This window comes from Centroberyx affinis, unplaced genomic scaffold, assembly GCF_046629955.1.
Source record: "Centroberyx affinis isolate AG114_WGS23_722 - 3 ecotype Tasmania unplaced genomic scaffold, CSIRO-AGI_Caff_v1 ptg000848l_1, whole genome shotgun sequence".
Classification (NCBI taxonomy): Eukaryota; Metazoa; Chordata; class Actinopteri; order Beryciformes; family Berycidae; genus Centroberyx; species Centroberyx affinis.
Genome location: NW_027279443.1, coordinates 63,054 through 86,967, shown reverse-complemented (window position 1 = coordinate 86,967; position 23,914 = coordinate 63,054). Strand labels below are relative to the sequence as shown.

The 23,914-nt window shown below is 41.6% G+C and overlaps 1 protein-coding gene across 1 annotated transcript in view; it reads right to left on the bottom strand.

Annotated features, from left to right (window-relative positions):
• The window catches only part of negr1 (neuronal growth regulator 1), a gene marked incomplete at its 3' end in the record, with an annotated part of 102,221 nt that overhangs the window by 25,071 nt on the left and 53,236 nt on the right, over positions 1-23,914 (bottom strand). Inside the window, exon 3 of the mRNA XM_071521052.1 lies at positions 9,143-9,268. Coding sequence (XP_071377153.1) covers positions 9,143-9,268 — 126 coding nt within the window. The remainder of the gene's footprint in view (positions 1-9,142; positions 9,269-23,914) is intronic.

Below are 23,914 nucleotides of genomic sequence, written 5' to 3'. Positions count from 1 at the left end.
CACCTAGGCTTCAGTTAGTCTAGGTGTGAGTAGGAGACCCAGGCCCTATACACAGGACACAGCTAGATTCAATTATGTTCATTTTATTGAATGTCTAAATATTGCCAGCCTAGCTTTTATGGATTTTTTGTGGACCATTAGTGGTTGCACTATGTCTGGCCTCTTTATAGCATACAATGATCCATGCTACAACTCATAGCACTTACAAAGCAGGGTTATGGATTATGAAAGAGCTGAACTATAGACTTTTACAGGACTTCATGTCTCAGTGCCCTGTGTAGGTTTTTTTTCCCCACACACTAAGTAGTTGCATAACATGGTTGACCTATACACTGCCCTTAATGCACTGCTCCATTGTCTTTTATCTGTAATGGAGAGTTATGATACACAGTACATGGAAATCCACTGTGTGCACTATAGAGTCTTTGTGTTAGGGCAATGAAATCAAAAGCACTGACCCATGAGGCAAGTGTGCTTGATACTTCCAATACCATTCACCAAATGGTTGGAGCAAATGCAGGTGGTTTCCACAGGCAAGCACAGGAACACTTTTTCACATGTGGAGACATACTGTACGACAACATAGTGTGTAGGCAAGTAGCCTACTTGCCTTTGGGGGGGGGGTGTTGGTTGTATGTATAGGAGGTGAAGCTATAGGGTTAGAGTAATCAATGTACCCCAAAAAAAATAAATAAATAATGCATGCTAGCCATGATGAGATAACATGAGATGGGAAAGAAAGAAACGATAAGACAAGATATGATCATATAAGACATATAGACAAGATACGACGTGAGATGAGATAATATTATATAAGATTATATGATATAAGAACTGAGATCAGTTGAGTGTAGATAAGATGAGATGAGTTGAGATGACAATTTTGGCAAATCTAATGGATTGAATATTCTGGGTCTAAATTTTCCCAGGTGACTGACTAAGCAAAAGCCAAAATTGCAGGGCAGGTTAATAAATTTGTAACTTCAGTGAATTGTCCTCTTTGCATATTAATTGGTTTTTAATAACTTTACCTTTACAAACACACTTGTTTGTTTTGGGATGTCAAGCCCTCCAACATGTATGCCCCTGATTTTGCAATGAGAGGATTAAGAGAAAATATTAGGGCACCAGCCAAGACTCACAGCACAATTTCACAGCGGTTGAGTTTAAACATTATTAACTCAGTCAATGTTGATGGTAGAATCAATAGAAGAAAATAAGTCTTTCTCTTCTACTTGTACCAAGTTTAGTTTGTGGGAAGTGGGTGAAAAATGGGTCAGAAGTTGGGTATCCGCAATTTATCACCTTTTCTTGCTTGACCATATATTACAAAATATATGTACCAGAAGCAGCAAGCAGTATCACAGCCGTATCTAGAGGATATAGAATACAATACATAGTAGAGATTAAGGAATTAAACCATTTGTGCGTGTAGCCTCATCTTAAGTAGGTCTTTGGGGCTTTAATGTTCATGGAGATGAAACAAGCAAACAAACTAATAAAAATAGCCAGCTATTATATTATTATAACATCCCAACAGCTTTTGATTAGGAGAACTTTTAGCACGGTATCGTGAATGTCTTCCAGATGTTCTGAATACCATAAAAACAATTTGGACAGCTTACAAATCCATTAAACTGCAGTCGAGTCTGCTTTATTTGTTTGTCAAACGAACACTTGACAAACACTTCACACACAAAGTTGAGAAGCATTTGCTTTTCCGTGGCTATGGCATCACGTAATAATATAGAATATTGTTGCCTCTATTAACCACAATGTTTTGTCAAGTACTTCCATGTGTTGTGGTCCCGACAATTTAGTACATACTAATATGTTTATTACAGGTATAATAAACAAGGTGGACATGGTAAAATGGAGTGCTCGCTCCTTAAAAGATGAAAGGACATATTGGGGCAGGGAAGCCCCCAGAGAAGCTGCTTCATGAGGCCCTGGTCAGTCATTCTTCAAGCTATTCAGGTTACAGCTGTCCACAGGCTTCTCACTTCACACTTTCACATATTGGTCCCCATTTATCATAGAGCTGGTCAACACAATTTTGTGTTCTCCATATGTGTGTTTGTGGGTTCCTGTGGCCTTCATGATGTGTTTGACGCAGTATTTAACAGCTGAAGTATGATTCCAAAACAATGAACACTGAGGATGGTGAATGGATGAAGATCCTGGAAGTTTACTTGCCAACCAAGGATGGGTCAGATGGTGACTTGGCCAATGAGAATGAATGGGAAGCATCAAGATTTATTGTGAGACTGATGCATCACATCCAAGCAGTGTTACAGTCTATATAGTACAGAGCCAGTTGAAACAGCTGGGAAAATGAACTCTGTCTTAATTGATCATGCAAGAGCCCATCTCAAACTGTAAAGATGCGTTCTCTTTTCTTCGTAAGAACACACGGCATTGTTGGAGTTGGTAAACATCTCTTGCCTTGTTGAATTCATTTAGGTTTCCTGCACAATTCCTACACTATGAGAACCGGATCCAGTGTAACTGGCACATTCAAAAGAGACGGGTATGAATAATAACACCCACATTTAACAGCGCCCTCCAACGATAACCACAGGTGGCATGTAGGCTTCCAATTAAACTGATGGAGCTAAATATGCCAATTTTCATGGGCCCAGAAGAGTGAAGAGCATTGCACTGCCTCTGTGCCATTTGTGGAGCACTGTGTTGATGATTCAGCACGAATATATGATATCTCTCAGATAGTCTAAAATTTCTAAGGCTTGATGAAAACAAGCCTCAAAGAGTAATGAAATTGTCAAAGCAGCTGATAGTGCCAGGTACGGGTTATGTGAGATAAATAATGCAAGAAGGCTTATGTTGTCAATCTGTTTTATAACATGCACCTTCTGATTCATTTTTTTTCCTCCCACTGAATGACTACAACTGAGTGCACACGCTTTCTGAGAAGATGTGAAATTGATCTTACATGAACAACCAAGTTCAAATGGATAAATACAGATTTTTTTAGACTAAATGGGCACACGTCCATTTGAAGATCTAATTAGATTGTAGTCTTGCTTGATAAATGAAGGGCAATATATTTTTGTGAGGGATCTTGTTGCATCATCTTGTCTCAGCTGCTCAATAGTATTCTTATCGATTACAGCAGGAAAGGGGGTTTGCAAAGGTCATGGAAACCATTAAACAAGACTTGTATCCTTGGTGTATGCTTCGAGGAACATTATATTGAGTACTTCAACCTTGACATTACAGTAAGCCAACTAGAAAACGAGCATACATAACATATTATGCATCCAGAAAAAACAGATGTATGTCTTGGGGAACAAATGGCATGCAATGCCGGTGTAAACAATGTAAGCGGTCTTCCACTGTGCACATCATTATGGGACTCTCCATGGGTTGTGTGTATGAGTGTGTGTTGAGCGATATTTGAGAGACTGACAGAAGCTCCTCTCACCTTAGGGAGATGTCACTCCAAGCAAATTAAAGAAATCATAGCAAGGTTAATTTCGCATTCAGTGCCAATGCTGGCTAAGTGCCGTCACAGTAAGCAATTTCCCACATTGTGTATGGGAGCTGTGAGTACGCTTCCTTCAGGGCTGCAATACGCAGATAGGGCAGGCATCACTGAAGAATCCATTATAGCATAGAGCTGCATTTTCTACATCAATTTATCCTTTTAACTCTTAAAAATGGAGAACAACCCATGCCGTTGCATTGTGCACTGCTCCCTTCTGGCCCCAGCTCAAGGTGTGGGCCAGAACCAGGGGCAGAATCACAGTATGCACAGGGCCTGTCTGAAAAACAGCCTGTTTGTCTGCCTTGACACATAACCTCTACCCGGCTTCCTGGCTGTCAATCTGAGGCCGCTAAAAGCCAGAAAATGGAACTGGTCCAAAAGAGCCTTAAGTTGTGTCTACTGCATGGGGCACCACCTCCCTGACCCCTGAAATTATCTCGCAGCTACTCTCTCGGTGTTGAGATATTTAGCCGCATGTGGCCAGGGAAATAAAATTTGAGGTGCTGGAGATAGGGCTGAGAGCTCTATGTGATACAAGAGCACAGTTCTCCACAAGCTCATTGAGTAGCTAGCCAAAGAGCAAAAGTAGCCAGTCAGTTATTTAAGGACACGCTCCCACAGGGGAACAAGACTAAGAGTCTAAAAGCCCCACGACATTGAATGTTCGTTCCTGCCGGGACTCAAACTCAGGTCTCCCGATTGAGAGTCTGCAGTCTAACTCCCTGCAGCACACTTTCACCCATGTGACCCATAAAGTGGTGAACAGAGTGACCGACCGGCCAACCAACCGACGGACAGTGCGACCCATAGAGCCCCTGCTGTCGCGGGTCTAAAAATGTTTGGTGAACAAGCTTTATTTTGGTTTCTTTTTTAATGCAGTAAGACACCTCGATTCCAATCAAAATATGTTTTCATTATTGAGTGTTTTAGTGTGTTTACTTAAAAATGGCTTACTTTCCACTTTAATAATGAGTTGTGGTGTTGAGCATGAAGCACTGGTATATAAGGACTAGAGTAGGTAGTGGGTAGATGAATGCAGTACAGGCAGTAAACTACAGTAGGCAGATGAAACCCTCTATCTCAGAGAACAAGAGCTGCAAATATAAGATACGCTAATGTACCACTCAACAGGAGCACAGTATGTAACAACTGAACAAAGTGTCGATTCCCCAACGCAGCTTAACTGTGATTTCAACATACCACAGCTTAAGTGTGCTTATTGCTAAATTAATTGTACTTGCCAGCACAGTGTGTGGAATCAAACCAATGTGTTGAGTAGGGGCAATGCACAAGTCTGTGGGTGGCATTGCACTCATTATATGTGAGTGTTGGACAATTCTTTGATAACTACAAAGTGTCTAGTTACAACACACACTGTTGCAATCGCATGCGAGCAGTGTGGAGCATACTGTATAATTTTCACTTCTGTTCACAACAAGAGGCTCGATCAGATTGGAGGAGATGCAACAGGAGCAAATCTTTCCGTGCTAAAACAACTGACTTTAATCTCAGAATTTCACTTTAAACTCATAATTCTGATATTCTGACTTAAACGCAGAATTCTGACTTTAATCTCAGAACCCAAATATATTTTTCACATGTGGCTCTTATCTGCAGTCTGACTGGTAGCTGCCCCTTGTAGAAAAAACTGCAGGAGTCATGTAAGATCAATGGACATGCAGGTCGGACTTCTCTTGTGAGGCCTAGTGTGTTTTATTCTTCACAAGAAATATTTGCAGTGTGACTGTAAATCTATATTGTGTTACAGTCAAAAAAAGCCACAATTCATATTTGCAGAGATTAACTAACTGTTGTTGTTTTTTTTGTTTTGAGCTCTAGAAATCATCATGTCACAGACGCTCCACTAAAGGCATGTGCCCACTAAGCACCTCTTTATACCAATACTCAGCTCAACAGCTGCATGGGGGAGTGTTAGATATGGCTCCCGCTGTTGATATCTGACTATTGAAATCCTGTTTGCAGCACCTTTTTATCTTTCACCTCCCATCATCTTAAAAATACGCTCAAGTGTCAGCACTGAAAAGCACATTACTTCCATTGTAAACTATGAGAAAAAGAACCCGGCGCTGAATGAGAAGTCCCTGGTGAACACACCGCCAAAAACCTGCTTTGCATCTGTTAGAGTGCTGCCAAATTCCAGTGTGCCATGGCAGACACCACTCAAGGTATGTACTAGTGATATAAATTCAGATTTGAAATATTCATCACACAGTTCAGATAGCAACTGACTCTTTTTGCAGCGGAGCTACTTATGCATTTATGCTGTTACCACTCTCAGTTCAGGACCAAACAAGTTCTGTTGAATCTAGCTTTAAGTAAGTTACAGTATTCAGAGTGAGTTGTATTTGTAGAGAAAGCTGCCAGGTCTGATGCCGTCTGTTTCTTCAGGGCATGTTTTGGGGGAGATTTGCCTCATGCACTTAAATGGAAAGCTAATGCAAAACATATATATAGTTGATAACTGTACAGTGCCTGCTTGGAGAGAGAGAGAGAAATGTGTCCCAGCCGAGTCCACAATCACAGGAAACAATCAAATATGTATTCTAGTATTTTAGTCAGCCTTTTTCAAAGGTCACACTTCTATCCCGTGGATTCAAATCTCAATGGAAAAAGCTTATCAAAGCAATTTTGCCCAGCCAGCCATCCAGCCAACCAGACAGGACTGGAACAGGCTATGTTAAAGGCTATTTCACCCTCCTCCCTTTGACCTATGAATGAGTGCTGAGGAACCATAGCACAGTTCTCCATGCGTAGGCAATACACTGAAAGGCTGACATGACACCCAGGCTATTGTAAGCTTTAAGAGTAAAGTAAGTAGGGATGTCAAGAGCTAAATTAATAATGACAGAGAGGCTACTGGCAGGCTTACCACTGTCTTTCCTCATTTTTGTTTAAATTCAGCTTTTATTTAACCGGGCAAGTTGACTTCGAACACATTCTTAATTACAGCAACCGCCTCGAGGAGTGGCTGCAGGGTTAGCAAAGATAACATTCATACACACACAACTAGGGAGTTGCCCAGTACAAGACTCTTTTCTGTTGGCTCCCAGGCTGCACCACTGGAGCAGTTGGGGGTTGAGTGCCTTGCTCAAGGGCAAATCAGCAGCTGTTCTGGAGGGTAGGAGAGCATGTACAGCTCACTTTGCACACACAGATTTCACCAGCTGATCAGAGGATTTGAACTGGCTATCTTCCATTTTTAATCTTGCCTGATCTCAATCTTACTGTGAGGCGATCACCTCCTGAGGACTTCACTGTCAAGCACAACCACAACGCCAATTGACCATAACAGCCAAATGTATATTTTGGAAAATCAATGGAAAATCAAGCTGTTAAATACAGCAGCGATGTTTGCTTAAGCACATTAAGCTTAAGACAGACTTTGGCACCATTCTCTCTATCAGCAGCATGTCAACAAAGATGATCTGTCTGTTATAATACCAGCTTCTGTCTGCCTCTCTCTAACTGAAGAATACCCATCGACTTTATATGCACAGATATTGAGCCAAATTATCGTCTCAATAAACACTTCATGGCCACACTTCACTGGATGCCTGAAGTTTATTATTAGCTGGCAGTTTGTTGGTTGGCAGGGAGGGGAGAGAAGGGAAAAAGGCAAACAAAAAAACAGTTGGAGAGGGAATAGGAACTTGACAGTCAGTCAGGGCAATTTATCATTCTGTCAAACTTCACTGACTGCTGCAGCAGAACTATCTACAGTACACAAAATCTCCCCCAAAATGGCTGAGTGCTGAGGAGAGTGAGGCCAGCGAATAAAACCTGCCATGTGGGCACGTTTGTCATTTCAGAGCCATTTCACCTGCTTGGCCTCATGTCAATAAGAGCTACTGATCCTACCAAATACAAATGCTCAAAGTCTCACTGTAGTATATTACACTGACTGCTCTATGTCTGCTGTTTGACTGCTGTTTTGGCATTGAATTGTCTCAGACCTTTCGTAAAAACCCACTTTCTGCAGAAATCGGTCATTAGACTTTCAAACTCCCTCATTAAAATAGTAGTTCTATTTACCCCCATCCATTGATGGCTTGTTGGCCTTCTCTTAGACCCCCAAAATCTATTGGCCCTTCTAGTGTTAATAGTAGTTGTTTTTGATAGTTCAATGTTGATGGATTACTCATATTTAGAGATTAATATTTCAAAATGCTGTGATTGCATATTCATGGTGTCTTATACACTGGTTGGAGCAGGTTGCTCTGCATATATCCGACCGGGTTAATGACATTCCACACGATAGGTGATTAGCCCATTACAACCTTTCAGTTGTACCACGTCCGTTGGACAAATCGCCATTACTGCAATAACTGACTCATAGATCCCATGCCAAATGGCTTCTTTTTTGATGTGCTTGGAGACAGTCTGTGATTGCATTTAGTCCCAGGCCCTTTCATTTGACCAGCATATCATTTCTTCCCTGGCATACTTCAAAGTGTGGACACTTCAAAGTAGAATGAGTGACTGCCACTCGGACTCTGAGGATGGCTCTTTTGATCATCCTCTGAAAACTCCCCTAACGCAATCAGGGCGAGCGCGCCAGAGAGGAGGATTTGACAGTCATAAGATAAATGCAGTCATCCTCACAGCTATCAGATAAGCACAGCATGCTCTAATCCATTAATATGAAAATGAGGGAGGACTGGAACTGTGTGTGTGTTTGTGTGTGTGTCGGGAGGGGGCGGGGGCTTCGCAGCAATAGCTAAATGCTTTGCAATGAAGTTTTCAAAGGGAGGTTCAGCATTCAAAGCACTTAATGGTGTATGTGTGCTCAGACTAGCAGCAACCTAAACAACAAAGATATTCTTTGTTAATGCACCTTAAATGATGGTTTGCAAAGTGCCAAAGTGAATTGGAAGACTCCCTGCAGTGATGAGAATTGCATTAAAAAAAAAAAAATAGAAATCCTCAATCCTCATCAACGTTTTCAGTTAACACAGTGGCAGAATGTGCACTGGCAACACAATAACTGTTGCTTTGATCAAGCAACACAATCCATGGAAAATCTTTTTTTGGAGGCGCGATGGTAAAATTGACAATAGAATATTGCTGAAGTTATTAGCTGACCAAAGACCTGCTCAGAAAATATTAACATTTTAGAAGGTATATTTTGAAATGCTGTTGATAACCAACAGGAAACATTTTTTCCCAGTGAAGATATAGCATTTTGGAATTGAACCCTTCATATCTTGTGAGGATGGGCAGTAGGAACTCTAATGCTGTTTGATTTCATTTAGTTACCTCACCCTCCTCCCTCCTCCCTCCTCCCTCCTCCCTCCATGCACTCAGGTCTCCCCCTCTTCACATACTGTATGTCCACTTTGGGTAATTATTACATCCATCTATTCCTTCCCCCCTCCCTCCTTCTCTTATGGATCCATCCATCCATGCATCCATCCCTTCTCTCCTCCCTCCTCTAACTCCATTTCAGAGATAGGACTTTGACCGGCACTGCTGACCGTAAAACCTAGGGCAGCACCCGCATCCACTGCCAGGTAGAAACATCTATCATCCATCCATCCCATCCTTGCTTAATCCCTCTCTCTATCCATCCATTCATCCATTAGCATAGGCACGTGAGAGGTGAAGTAAGCTCACCTAATGGGGTTATGTGTCTCCAGGAAATGGTGGGCTCAGGTTTCCCACTGGCTGTGCAGATGAGCGACACGTTGCTGCCCTCGTTTACCGTGATGTCGGAGGAAATGTCATAAATCTTGGGAGGAACTGCAAAGGAAGAAGAAAAAAAGCAAGAAACAAGATTACCATTTGAAATCTGCGACCCCTGGTTCACCTGCCAATCATTTGTTTTGTTAAGTTGTCATACTAATATTGTTATTTTTTTCTGCAAGCAGAGAGAAGTGTAAAGGAAGGTCAAGTGGATATTCTTACAATGGAAGGTAGTGTGTGCTCCAGTTTTGGTTGAGAGTTATACATTATGCTTAAATGACTCCTCGCTTTGGGTGGAATCATTATTTGGTAGCTGCAAGTATTTCATAAATCTAAATAAGCCCTTAGAAAAGTAAAGTGTTTTGAAACAGAAAAGTGCAGTTCTCTTCTTTTGAGACTAGCTCATCAACAGTCCCTGCTGGACATCACTTACAATCATAATTGGCAAGTTTCTGGGCACTTAAATCCTCTTGGGGCTTTGATGTTAAAAGCTTCGGTATTTAGACTGTTCAAAACACAGAGACACACATGCAGCCACCCACAAAGGCATTGAAACACATTAAAATATCCCCCCGAACACACACACACACACGCACACATTCACACACAGGCTTATGAGACACACTATTTTAATCGGCAAGATTTGTATCTGTGAGGGGGCTTTTCTGCAGTGGCTTCTGCTATTTAATGGTCCCTTAGTCGTCTGGGGTTTCAACCAAACTATTCTAACCCCTGATCCCTCCTCTTGATGCCTGCTAAAAACTGTCAAAAGAAAAGTTGAATCAACAATTTCCCCGGTTCCTCTTTAGACCCAGCACCCCACTCTGAGTCACATGGTCTCTTTTGTGATTTGAACTCTGTCCAATTTGGCTAAAGCCGCTTTCACTCGCTCCTCCTCACTGTTGCTAAGAGCATATAAATAATAAGAACATCTCTTTTGCACAATCAAATTAAATTTTCTTCCCTCCTCAAATTCATGTACAATTTTATTCAGTCTTCATGAATAAGTAAAACGTATCTGTGGTGCAGAGAACTTTTGCCAGCTGATCATTTGAGGTTGCCAAGGTCTGGATCCTGTAAAATGCAATATTATAGAACATTATGCTAGAATAGCCTCAATTCATGTATGTAAACTAATGGTTTATTAAGGGCAAATAGCCTACAGTCCAATGGAGGATAATGCATCAATAAAATAATCAATCCTCATATCAATGGTACCGCTTGGCTCAAGGAGAAAACCTCTATGGCTCACAACCATCCCAGCCTGTACTGACCAAACCAAACACAGGCATAACGCTCAATGATATAAGGGAAAGCCCAAGAAAACATTCTCAGAGGTGATGTTTTCTGCGTTGTGTGGTGGGCGTCATTTCTGATCAACAGATCTGGATCTAAATGAGATGAGAGTGGCGGACCTTTGGTGGGAGAGGACCGGAGGCGATGTTGAATCTAGGTTATTGCTTGTCAGACTCTTGTGTTTACTTGCTGTAGGACCCCACTGTTGACACATCTCCTCAGTGTCTGATAGCACAAAATTGAAAATGTTGGGGTTGTCTACTGATCCTATCTCTCCATGGCAGGGACTGAGAGGTTTTCACAAGCTCAGATGAGGAGCCCTTGGTCTTTCAGATCTAGCTTAGATGCTTCAGCGTATAAAACATTGTCAGTTCCAGCAAGAGTAGCAACCGAGATGGGGAACCAAAATAAAAGATCAATCGCTAACAGTTGAACTTGTAACATTAAGATGCGCCAAACTTTTATCATCTATGGAATGGGGCTGTGTGAGGACAACAGCACAGTAATTTATTCCACAGACGACAAACTATGACCCTGCAATTTGTTCCTTGTCCTTAAAAGCTAATGGAGCAGGACACTATGCAAGCATTCACCTGTGGCATGACTGTATGTGTGTGTGTGTGTGTGATCTCAAATAAGACTGCTTACGATATGAGACAATGTGCTTGAAAAATGTCACTCTGTCATCTGTCATTCCTCATTCAAAAACTGTATGCTAAACAAGATCTTATATAAGTGGAAGTCCCGTTGCTAGGTTACAGTGCTGAGACATTGCAAGCTTCGTTGCTGAGAGGCCATAGGATGGGCACTAGATATTGGACCATTTGGCAACTAGCAATTGAAATCCATTTGAAATTCCACATCCATTGATGAGAAAATCAAGTTGTCAAGTGGCTAAGTGAGCAAAAGTGTTCAATTTTAGATTGGGTCTACTTTTGTCAGTTTCTATTGGTGGAAATGCTTTCTGTCTTTTCCGACTGAATTCTTATTGTTGACGTCACATCTTGTATTAACATAGATAGAAATTACTCAAATATGTGTATGAGTGTGTGTGTGTGTGTTAGTGTTTGAGTGCAAGTGTGAATATAGCCTAGAGGGTCTCTATGGCTTCGCTTTCCACTCAGCGATTTTATTCAGTTTGCACAATATAAACAATGTTAAAGGTCAACGCAGTAGAAGGTGCACACTCTTTACCCTCTAGTGAGTATAATAATGACACTGCATGGGATTTAATCTCCCACTCTACGGCCGCTCTATCATCATCTGACAGCACTTGATAGCATGTGATGTGGCTGTGGGAATTCTCACTTGCAAACCCCCTGATCACCATGTTACCTTGAAAGTTTGTAATGTTTATTAGTTTGTGTTTTTTGCTATAGGTGCTCCTCTCTGCGTGCTACATATTATCCCTTTTGCACCTCCTCCACCTCCGGAAATATCTGAGCCAGTCGTGACTGTGTTGCCCCTTCAGCAACAGAACACTGTAACCCTTCCCTCGGTAACCTCAGCGCTCCTGCTTGTTGTTTTCTTTACGTGCTAATTCATTAACGATGCTATGATTGTCATGTTTGCCCATTCCTCTCTAATTTCCCCTTCTACAGCCCTGCGGGAGGCGCTGAGAGGGAGCTGCCACAGCTGATCTGGGCGGCGTCATCTCCCTCCCGGCGGACGCCCCGGGTGAATAAATAAGCCTCTAATGACGCCACCTTGAATTACGGAAATGCTTACAGCTGCACTATTAAAATGCAGGGGGTTTTCTTCTGGAGCGGCAAAGTGGGATACACAGAACCGGGCTCTTCTATGAATTCTGACAGGTTTCTCCAGGCTGACTGCTGCCACCAAATCGTAGGACCCCATTACTGGCTACACCTACTGCCAGCCAGCTTTCCAATTACAGCGCAGAGGGGAAGCCAGGCCTTCTGTTGTAGCGGACGGCACTATGGGCACTGGGGAGGCGGAGGAGCCAAGGAGAGGGAGGGAGACTAAGACAGAGAGAGGGAGAGAGAGAGAGAGAGAGAAATCCCTTCTTCATTTTCTGTAATTCATATCCTCCATTTGTCCACCTCCATCCTACGCACCCAAGAAGTGGATGGAGGCACTATAACTGCTCTGGGCGTATATCCCCTGTCCAAACAAAATAAGGTGTAATGGTCTTATTAAAAAGCAGATGCTTAACTGATGTGAGGACAGATATTCTTTAATCAACAGCATGCAGCACTTTGAAATTGGATTTGGGGGCAGACTGGAGAGTTTTATTTTTCGGCTTTACTTGATACAAGCAGAAATCCTGGAGATATCCTTGAATAGCTCCTTGCAATTCTCAAATTACCTTACTCTAAGTCCTCCCCAAATTACAGGTTGTTAGAGATGGCATTGATACAGGTGAATTATAATATACCTGTAAAATATACCTGTGTTTGCTGGGCGTAATATACACCTCAGTAATGAGACAGCTCCCACACAGCTATTCCTAAAGGTTTTCAATTCCCTCTCCTCGCTGTGGGCTGTAAAAACGAACCAACTTCCAATCCGTTAATTAGGTGTCAGACACGGAAACTAAACATAAACACTGACAGATTATATTACTCAAAGGGATTACCTCCATTTGCGGTGTCATAAAGCAGGCACAGATAATTCGTAGTACTTAACTTCGGGAAAAGTTCATCCAAGTAGAAAGCAAAATCTGTCATTATTGGCAAGGTTTTCTCACTACTTGCTGGCAGCATTTGTAACAAAAATGCATAGGCTTATAGCAGCACAAACTTTGGACTTCCAACTGCAATTTCAATTTTTTTACTGTAATGATACCTGATTTTGCCCTTCAGATGCTGTAATTATTTCACGGTCCTGAGTTCAAGCCAATCTACTGATAACGTTTTGTAATATGTGAAAAATACATGTGTGATAATGGAAGAATCAACCAATTTTTAGTGATAGGTTGACTTTTTGGATATATAAAGTGTGGCAGCATGGTATGTGCTTATATGTGTGTGTGTGTGTGTGTGTGTGTGTGTGTGTGTGTGGGCACATGAACATGTGTGTTTGTCTGGGATCTGTGGTTTCAAATAAATAACATACAGTGCCACCGGACCATAAACTTAAAGGTACTCTAGCTTTATCCTCAATATCACCCGCTGCACTTTCTCATAACGTTATTAAACATATCAATCTCAATCATTTTCAACAGCAAAACACACAAAATCGTACACTAATAATAAAAAGCAATAAAAATGTTCAGAAACAGGGATGTTCTTTTTCTTTCCATTTATTTGGACCCAGCAGCAACAGTGGAGGTGGAGTAAGTGCTGGCATGGTGGGGCCAACACATAAAACCTCATCAACCCTTATTGCTTGTCAGTCTTTGGCATCCCTTCATATTTTAAGATCTCCTCGAGTCGGACGGGTTAATAACGGAGACGTGGCAGCAGATAGCAAACGGCTGAAGACACAAATAGATTCCAGGCATGTGCACATTAGCTGATGCACATTATTCCATAATGGTATCATTAGGTATGATGAATCCACCGATTTACCCTATTAATGTACTCCAAGATTTCGCCTGAGGGTCCACTGATGGAGGCACTTGAGAATACCCACTTACATACACACTTATATACGTATACGTATATATGTAAAGCAGTTGTACAAGCTTTTATCGCTACATATATCTATGTTTAGTGATACAAGTTTGCCTGATGCAAGTGCAAACTGTTGTCCTTTAACTGGGATCCCTTTGTAGTGGCTATGTTTAGGTGTGACCTAGTTATCATTATTTTTTACCGCTGTGTCTCAATAAGCAGCTACACCTCAGGAGAATCACCGAGGATGCACCTGGCATACGGCTACAGTTGAATCTATAGCCATGGCTTCAGTTGTAACCCTGAAGTTATATTTTTCTCTCAATTTATTTCAATGGCCCAGTTTTTTGCTCCCAAGTACCATTCCTGTGTATCACAGACTAGAACAGAAATGACCATAATACTGTGGTAACAATAATGTACTGGCACAGTGATGATAGCCTATGAAAAGGAGAAAACATTGGCCAATCCCAGCTCATAGCCTAGAGATACAGTAGCTCTGCAATGTACAGATGTTGCCAGAGCCCTATAGTGAAACGGTTCTCACAATGGAGGTGGGAAGGTCAATGTCCTTGCTCATTTGCTGGAACAGTTTCTATTTTCAGAAAACATTTGCATTAGAAGTAGGCTACATGTAATTTCAAATTGTATGAATTTTCACCGTTGTACGTGTCTGGATTGTTCTTGCTGTCGGTGCCTGTTCTGTGTATATGTGGACTTGGATGCTTGCTCGTGCTATTAATTATATTGGCATATGGGTGAGAGTGATTGATTAGGCCGATGAAATTCAACCAAGTAACAGAATGAAATGTTTCACAGTTTCACAGTCAAAATTATCTTCGTTCCTTGCAGAAATCTAGGAAATGTAACTATGACCAACATTTTAGTTCAACTTGTAATTAGCCATTAGTTTATGATAATATTCCTGTCATGACCTAATGGTGCAAAAATAACATGCTTCCACAAATGTCACAACTGATACATATGATGAGTAATTGCCAATGAGGTTAACGATGCAGAAAGCGTGATTATAGAGAACTTGTTACCAATTTCATGCACTTCTGAGGAATTCACGAATTAAGGGAAATCAATTGATGAAAATGAACTTTTCGAAATACCTTGTGAGAGGCAATTAATCTTGTACGGGAGAGCTGCACTGGGCATGTAATTCAAAGATAAGCTATCACCCACTTATTGAAATAGCTTCTAATTTATTCATGCTAATCAGTGTCTTTCAGCCTCAGCATCTTGCTTATGATAAACAAAATTCCTCTGCACGAGCCACTCTCCTTTCATTCTCAAAGATGATCACAGTGGCTTTTCAATTAGCTGTGTGCCTACAACGTGTCTTTGATAGACGGATCCACGCTCAAAGCTTATTTCAAATACAGAAGTCTCCAAAGGAAACAGTGAGGCTGTCAGAGGGCACGCTGCTTTCCAACAGCGAAATACCAGCTCGTGACCAAACGACCGTTGCTATGGGCGATCCACTGTACATCTCAGCTCTCCAAGTGAGTCCAGCGTGTTTCTCTGTGTGTGAAATAGATGATCTGATGTGAGGACACAAAGCTCCATCTCCATCTGTCACTGCGCCTTGATGCAGCGCTAAAGGTCAGAGTTCAAACTACAGACCCTGGGTCGTGATTAATGGGGGGAGAGCAGTTGGCAGCTATACAGCAGACACAAACTACTACATTTCAGTGATAGGAAAGGAGCTTGACGCAGCGGGGGTCTGGATCTGCTCTTTTCTGGCTCTTGGTTCATCAGTTTGTCATACTCAGAATATGTACTACAGAGTCAAGACAGACTAAAGGCCTTTGGTGCCACTGTTACTCTGGATGGGGTTCTCATGTCATCGTTATCTATCAAAATTCATGATTCAAGATCTAAAACATGCCATTGGATCTATTATGCATCTATCTAAGAATTATTTTATTCTGATTTAGTGAAGTTAAAATGTAAGTGTAATTCCTATGGTATGGCTGCAAATAAAGCATGTCCCTTTACTGATGGGATGAAGGGTTGATCATATATTCTGTGATGCAAACGGCATCATCTTATGAAAATAATAAATAAAGAAAACATCAACCACACAAAATACCCAGCTTATTTCTGCATTTACTGTGATGAAGGCTTCATCAGAACTCCACAATTGCTGTTGGGAAATGAAATCTCAGAGCTGAGGAAAGCCTTCTTGAGCACAGCAAATGACAATGTCAAGTTCCATACTTCTCAAAGTGCCCTTGATAATTTTCATGACTGTCTTTTAAAATATCCTGGACAGGGCTTCTTGGGGAGCCATCATCATCAGAGCGATGTGCAATGCCCCGTCTCGGGTCATCAATTTGTGATGACATTAAGCTATTGCCTTGAAATATTAATTTGTATCTCTCATTTGGTCATTTCATAGAAAAGAAGCTGGAACTTCCAGGAAGTGCAGTGAATCATCCAGAAACAAAGAGTTGGGACTGGAGCGAGGTTCTAAACACAGCATTGTTTGTCTTTCTGTCTCTCTCTCTCGCTCTCTCTGTCTCTCTCTTTCTTTCTCTCTCTCTCTCTTTCCCCCTCTCTCTCTTTCTCTATTTATTTCTCTCATTGGTGAGTCACCCAAGTCCATGATAAATAGCACTGGCTGCCAAACAAGGGAAGGTTTAAGTGCTGGAGAGGATTAGTGATTATTCGCAGACAGTGTGTGTTTGTGTGTGTGTGTGTGTGTGTTTGTGTGTGTGTGTGTGTGTGTGTGTGTGTGTGTGTGTGTGTGCGTGTGTGTGCAAGTGTGCATGCATGTGTGTTTGCGTGTGTGCATACAGTATGTGCATTTGTGTCTGTGTGTGTGTGTGTGTGTGTGTGTGTGTGTCGGCTAAACAAGTCATTCTCTGATTCTGTTCTCTGGTGCCCAGTATTGACTGCTTTCCTGCACGATCCGCCCCTGGGAGGGGTGGGGCGAGGTGGGGTGAGGTGGGGTGGGGTGAGGTGGGGGGGCAGAAAAGGACTTGGTCTAAACAACATGTGGGTAATATAGGGCAATTCGTACCCAGGGAGGACTCTGGAAAGGCCAAAGTCATGAATATTCAATAAATCGGTCATTATTAAAAAACCCTGAGCATGTACTTTGCGGAATACAGATGTCTGATCCTGTGCGTTTATTTATCGTGTCACTCTGGAGCACTGATTGTCCAAATAACGAGTTCATACAGAGCATCCGTTATTGTGATCAGCTTCAATAACAATCTATAAAAGTTGCTCTTCTCTGATTCGTCGGGGCCTGCGTGTGTGATTACATATTCCTCGCGCGCACCGGTCTCAATCCATAAATAAACCTGACCGAGGGATTCTCCGCCGAAGCAGGAGGCCTTCTGTAACTGGAATCCTGCACAAGTAAAAGCCAAGGAAGCCGAGTGAGGGAGGAAATATCTTGCTGCTGGTTAATTGCACTTTCGGAAGCAGATGAATTTCAGGGATGAGACAGGGTGGCGGCACCCTGCTGCTGGGTGGCCAGTCTGCATTCAGTGTGATGTACGCAACAGTGCTGTAGGGCCAGGGAGCGCTGCCTGTGATATTTTTCTGCCCAATTAAGGCCGATGTATCTCTGAGATGGCGGCCGTCGATGCTTTTCCCCCCCCAGCAAATCGGTTTCACAGCTACCCTACTGTTGATGAAGGTCACGCTGCATGATAAACATTGCCCAGAGGATCATGCTTGGATCCACAGAGAAATGAAAAGAGCCCGCGGTCTCTGAGAACAAACTGAGAATTCAAATTCAAATTTCTCCAACACTGTAAATGTAATTGTCTCATCCTTCTATGACTTTTCCTAAAGATTTGGCCTGCGTTCTCAGAATTCAAAATAATCCACTTGGAAAATAAATAGAGAGTTTGGGGACTTTTCTCCACATAAAATACCACCATTTATGAAAAATAAAGGATGTTGGTACCCAGGTGTGAATACCTCTCCCTCTCCTCCTCCAGCACATGATTCAACTTGGTAAGTGAAAATGTCTGTGCTCTTTTTTTGAAGTCCAAAAAAAGAAAAAAAAAAGTCTCAGGTGTGTAACTTCAAAAACTCAGAACAAAGATCAAAAGGAACTTGCACACTATAAAGATAAAAATCCAAAAAGAGGCCAGCAGTTGCAAAAAATGCCAATATTTATTTACATGGTGACATGTGCACTTTTACTTTTGCACCTTTTGGCATTTTTTGCATTGGCTGGTCTCTTTCTGGTTTTGTACCTTTATAGTGTGTGAATTCCTTTTGATCTTCTACACACTTAACATCAGAACAATACTACGTTGAGGATGATAAAGACTTCAGTGGGGGAATGAATAATTGTGGGCTTTGTAATTAGAGGATGTGCATATGTTCTGAGGACGATCGGGGTTCTTTATCTGAATCGGAGTATGAGCCAACACCTGAAACAAAAAAAAAATTCCACTGCAGCTTGTCCACCTCCACTTTTTCTGCACCCACAGTGAGACAGGAGACGGCCTGGGTTGGCACGGTTCAGATAGAACAGACAGAGGCAGCAGGTCCAACTCATCATGCAAATACCAAAATCTCCAGTAGACTTGACAGTTTTCTTTGTACCGCAATGAATAAGAGGAGAGGTGAATGTGTGCGTAAAAGGGAATTCCAAGAATCCCATGCAGTGAATTCAGTCTGTCATTTATTTTTTTTTATAAACCTTGTATTTCCTTGCTCTTCATCATTTAACTGCTAGCTCGTTATGGTGTTTTGCCTACTTAAGCACTTTTGGCAATGTGCCTGTAATATGTTATATACACAAGTAATGGGTAGGTCTACATTTTTTTCCACAGTAGACATTTTTTCCACAATTATATTTTAGAAATGAAAATGCTGACATTGACTTGGTTGTGTTGTTTTTTATTTATTCCAAATATAAACTGTGTGAGGTTTTATTTATTTTGTACAGGTTATTAGATTGCAGTGGATGCAGGCATCAGCTGTAACACAGTGGGGTCTGTTGGTGTTTTTACTTGGCTAGAAAACAGGGTTCAGAAGTCCAGCCTTCCTAGTGTTAAAGGGGAATGCCACTGAATATCAGCTTGGACTATCTCATTCTTGTGCACTGTGACAGTTTGGTGTGCTTCATTGAATATTTACCACTGTCTCCAGCAGCCAGAGACAAAAGAGATAAGTTTGTCCCGCCCACTAATCTGTAATGTTACACAAAACTACAGGTGCATAGAGAATAACTTGGAATAGAAAAGGATAAGTGGGACAGCATCCAGGACGATTTGCTGGCGATAAGAGTGCATTTTCTGCTTTGGAACAAACCCCATTACTAGAATCTAAACCTCACTTTGATTGTAAACAACAACAACAATTGTAAACACGCACTGCAAAGTACAAAGATTACAAAAGAATCAGTCACTGTGATTGAAGCAGGTCCAGAACCGCTGTAGACTGTTACACACATGCTGCAGAACACAATTGATGTCCCGTGAATTGAGGCTCATGCGGGGAGAGATCAACCTTTTCACTCTACATCAAACTGAAGCTGAGATGAGAAGACAATTCAGCTATCTTGAGCCAGACCGGTGCAACAAATGCTGCGTAATGAATGATTGTTGTGTCCACTTTCATGTTGCACTGTTTTGTTTATAAAAGACCTCCAGACCTTTTTAAGCGGCCAAATAAGATGCATAAGTTATTCTCCACTCACGCTGTATCTGTTCCCCCTCTAGAGAAGAGAGACGTGAGCGCTGAGTGGCCGACCTTTGTCCTTACTCATTTTAATTAACCAGAGCTAATAGCAGCTATTTCCGTGATGAGGACTCGCATTATAGAGTGCGAGTGCAAACACACACGTAATCACACACACACACACGTGCACACAGACTTCCACATACAATACTGCACACGCACACAAGTGTACACGTAACATAATAGAGGACATAAATTTATGGGGACAAAGATAGTGATTCACACACAGTCACACACACTCACACACACAAATGACAATGATTAGTGGATAACTAAATGTCAGGGGCCGTAATGGCAAATCTGTTCCTTTAGACATGCTCACATTCTATACTTTCCAAGTAATATCAATGCCGGCCCACATTCTTTTAATCGTCCCATTCTGATCCTGAGACTCTGTTGACACTCAGGATTTATATCCAGCCAAGGACAGTAAGGCAGCGGCCGGTCACACTGATCCGTTGTGTCTGTGCGTCTATGTTCATTTCAATTCATTTTCAATGAGAGCTGTCTGCTGTCCGGACGGCTGATGATGCTCCGTCTGTCAGATTTCCATCCGCTTTGACGGACAGAAAGTTCAGAAAGTTCAACCCAGCTGAAGTTTTTTCTGGGCGGGCGGATTCCTCGCCATCTGTTTAGCCAATCAGAGGCATTCCTATGTTTGTTTTGGAAAAAAATAGTGGCAATCACAGACACAATGTTATGACCAAAACAAAGATAAAACAGAGAAAGCTGGGTTTAACATTGGGATGACTGGAGGTTTTCCAGGTCAGTTTCTTATTGAATTTATACTGTTTAGTCTGTTTCTTCTTTTTTCTAGGAAATAGCACGGTTATGAGCAAAGCCTTACTCTACTTCTGCCTCTCCCACCATGTTGATGTTCAACAACAGCCCAACGGACAGAAATGTACCCATCAATAATTCTGTCTGTTTTCTGATGGATCATTGTGGCCGCCACCTAACACCTGATTCACTTTCATCTTTCCAGAGCACTCACTCACCATACTACATATACAGTAATTAGGAATTGTTTGCTTCACATGGGTGTTGTCTTTGATATCAATATTAAGTTAAATATCTAAAATTTTAATACTACTACAATACCACCGCAAATAAGAAAAACCATCAAGCAATGTCACATTTTTTCACTATTTTCCACATTTTAGAGTAATAGTAAAGACATCAAAACTATGAAATAACACAAATGGAATTATGCAGTGACCAAAAAAGTGTTAAACAAATCAAAGCTATCTTATATTTTAGATTCTTTAAAGTGGCCGCCCTTTGCCTTGATGGAAAGGCAAAGGCTTTGGAAATAAATTCATACATAGGAATCAACTTTACTATTTATATTTGTCTAAAAAACAAATTTCAAGCATTTAAGCATAAGGCTTTAGATCAAAATGGCTTTAAGAGAATGAAAAACATAGTACAGGCGTGTCCAAAACGTTTGACTGGTAGTTTGACTGGTATATTGAATTCAATCTTTCACACAATATCAAAGTAGTAGGCTATTCTATATATTTGTAAATGTGCCAACACTGCTTCGCATAAATCCCTGTGTGGCACTACATACATGTATGCATTTCACCAGAGGGGTTCGACTGCCGGGGGTATCTAGGGGATGCAGTACATAGGGATACAGTGATGGGTAGATGGCTGTTGTGGGGATTAAACCCAAACCCTTAATCTCACAGAACTACAAACCCCATAACTGTGTGGACCCTCTAACCAGCAGGCCGTCCCCAGTCTGACTGACAGTGTGTTAAGAGAAGAAAGCCTGCACAGCCTTTGAGGATGGGACCTTGATATATTGAAATGGCAACCATGTTAGAGAATGATTTCTCAAAAGTTTCATTTATTATCAAGCATATAGGCTGTTACAGTAAATGACTGGGTCATGGCAAGTATTGATGAAATGTCCTGGAATGTTTTAGCTTCAATGAAACATCGAGAACTGGATATCAAACTGTTTAAGCCTCTCCACATCAAGAGAGTCTTAAATGGGAAATGGTTTAACCAATGTATTCACACAATGCAATCTATTGTTAATTGAGAACAGAGCAAGGTAGAGCTAAGATGCAATTATGCTTAAATCTTATAATATTGATGGAGCCATGCCTCAGGAGGAATTCTCAACAGTAAATGAAAGAGAAATGTCATTGAAAAGGTGTTCATTCCCAGGATTAATTCAGAGAATGACGAGAAAAGTGCAGTTGACAAGATTTTATTTTCAGACTCAGGTCATGAGAAAATGAAATCTGCTCAGCAATTAATGAGAGTGACAGAATCGCACCGTATCAAGTATAGACTGGAATCTGCTGGGCCTTTTTATGCTGTCCTCCGTAATTATTCTCTATCGGTGCCCCGACATCAAACAGAGGAGCGACGACCCGGAGGTTTAACCCTCCAATTCACTCTTTGCTGAGAAACACTCTTCACAGAGCGACACACTCCATGGGCGTGGGCGTCGAGTATTCACCGTGGATCTGCGCTGATCCATATTAATGTCCAAAGCGTTTTCATCACATCCAGGATTATGCCTCACATTTTTGAAAATGTTAACCCTATGAAGCACTTCATACTGGAGCATCATGTAAAATTTGACAGATTCCTATGAGGAGGCACTGCATAAAATCTGTGTCATTCATTTCTATGATGTATGATGATAGTTTGGTAGAAGATGCAGATTGGAAACAAAGCATTGTTTATTTGTTGGTAGCATGAGAATGAATGTAATCATCCAAATACAATACGTTGGCAATAGGGATGGGACCATATGCTTACACAAATCTTTCCAACAATGGCATTGGCTTGCTACAATGTAAACAACAATTTAAAAATGTCATTACAAAGTGTAAATAATATAATTTCAATGGAGAGGTTGTGAAATTGTGATGGTCAAGCCGTCTCATTTGTGATTACTACAGCAGATTTGCGATGCCCCACAATACGCATTGTCACATTTTTGTATTGTGATATATTGTATTTTTCGATATATTGTCCCATCCCTAGTTGGGAAGAATGAATGAATTTTTAAGCTGAACACCTTTGCCTAGAGTTTTGGGGGTTTTGAATGATGAAACCCTGCAACACATACGCAGGGCCCATGTGAGCAGTTCCTGGCGGAGGGAAGCGCGCCTCTTTCTCCCTCCTCGTCGTGACAAGATATTCTTAGATGAAAGGTGCTGTGCATATTTAATACATTATCACATCTGCAATCTTAATTAACAGAGAGCGGAAAGAGAATGGCGGCTGAGGAGGAGGGTGGTCATGTGATGTGTAGGGAGGGCGGTTTGGGCCTGATACCGATCTCTCATTCCTCTGTATCCTGCATCAGATAGTGGTCAGGGCAGACTGTAAATGGGTCAGCGTATGCATGGTGGAGATGAGGCTATGCAGATGAGGACCATCCGGTATACCGGTATCTGTCGAGGTGGGTGTACTGCTGAGGGGAAGTGGGTGCACTGTGACCTCCCTTCCGATATCTTTTGATGGTTATTAGGCTGACAGCGGGCTATACTGTAATAGGAAGAAAAAGAGGAGCGTATATCCAGGCTGCTTTCTCTACTGATGTGGACCTGAGGTAGTTAATGGTCAAAATTCATAACATCTGATATTGTCAGTTTTATAAAACGATCGGTGCACAGCCAGTAGGCAGAAGCCATTCCTTCAAATCTTGTTAAGTCAAATATTTAAAGGAAGGGCTTAACTGAATCCGTCCAGCAGTGTCCTGTATCAAGTGCACCTGGAGGGAAAAAAAGGTCCCTTTAGTAATTCAGCGGGCCCTAATCGCAATTTTCTGAGTTTTACCTCACTGTGCTTCCATATAGATTGCCACTTTTAGGCTGAGATTATGTAAGAGATCTGTTTGTGTACTCTTGGATGTCTGGTCATATTTTGTGGCTGAAATTTAATCCCCAGTAAACAACATTTTCATTCCCCCACATTATCAGTGGGATACTGTATATAACAACACATTTGCCTTTGCTGAACCATAGCTCATTGTTGAACTCCATTTGGGTATCACTGTACAGCGCATGCACACTGTTATATAGGATTTGCTATTTGTTTTGTTTACACCTGCTGGTGTATATTTGAATCATAC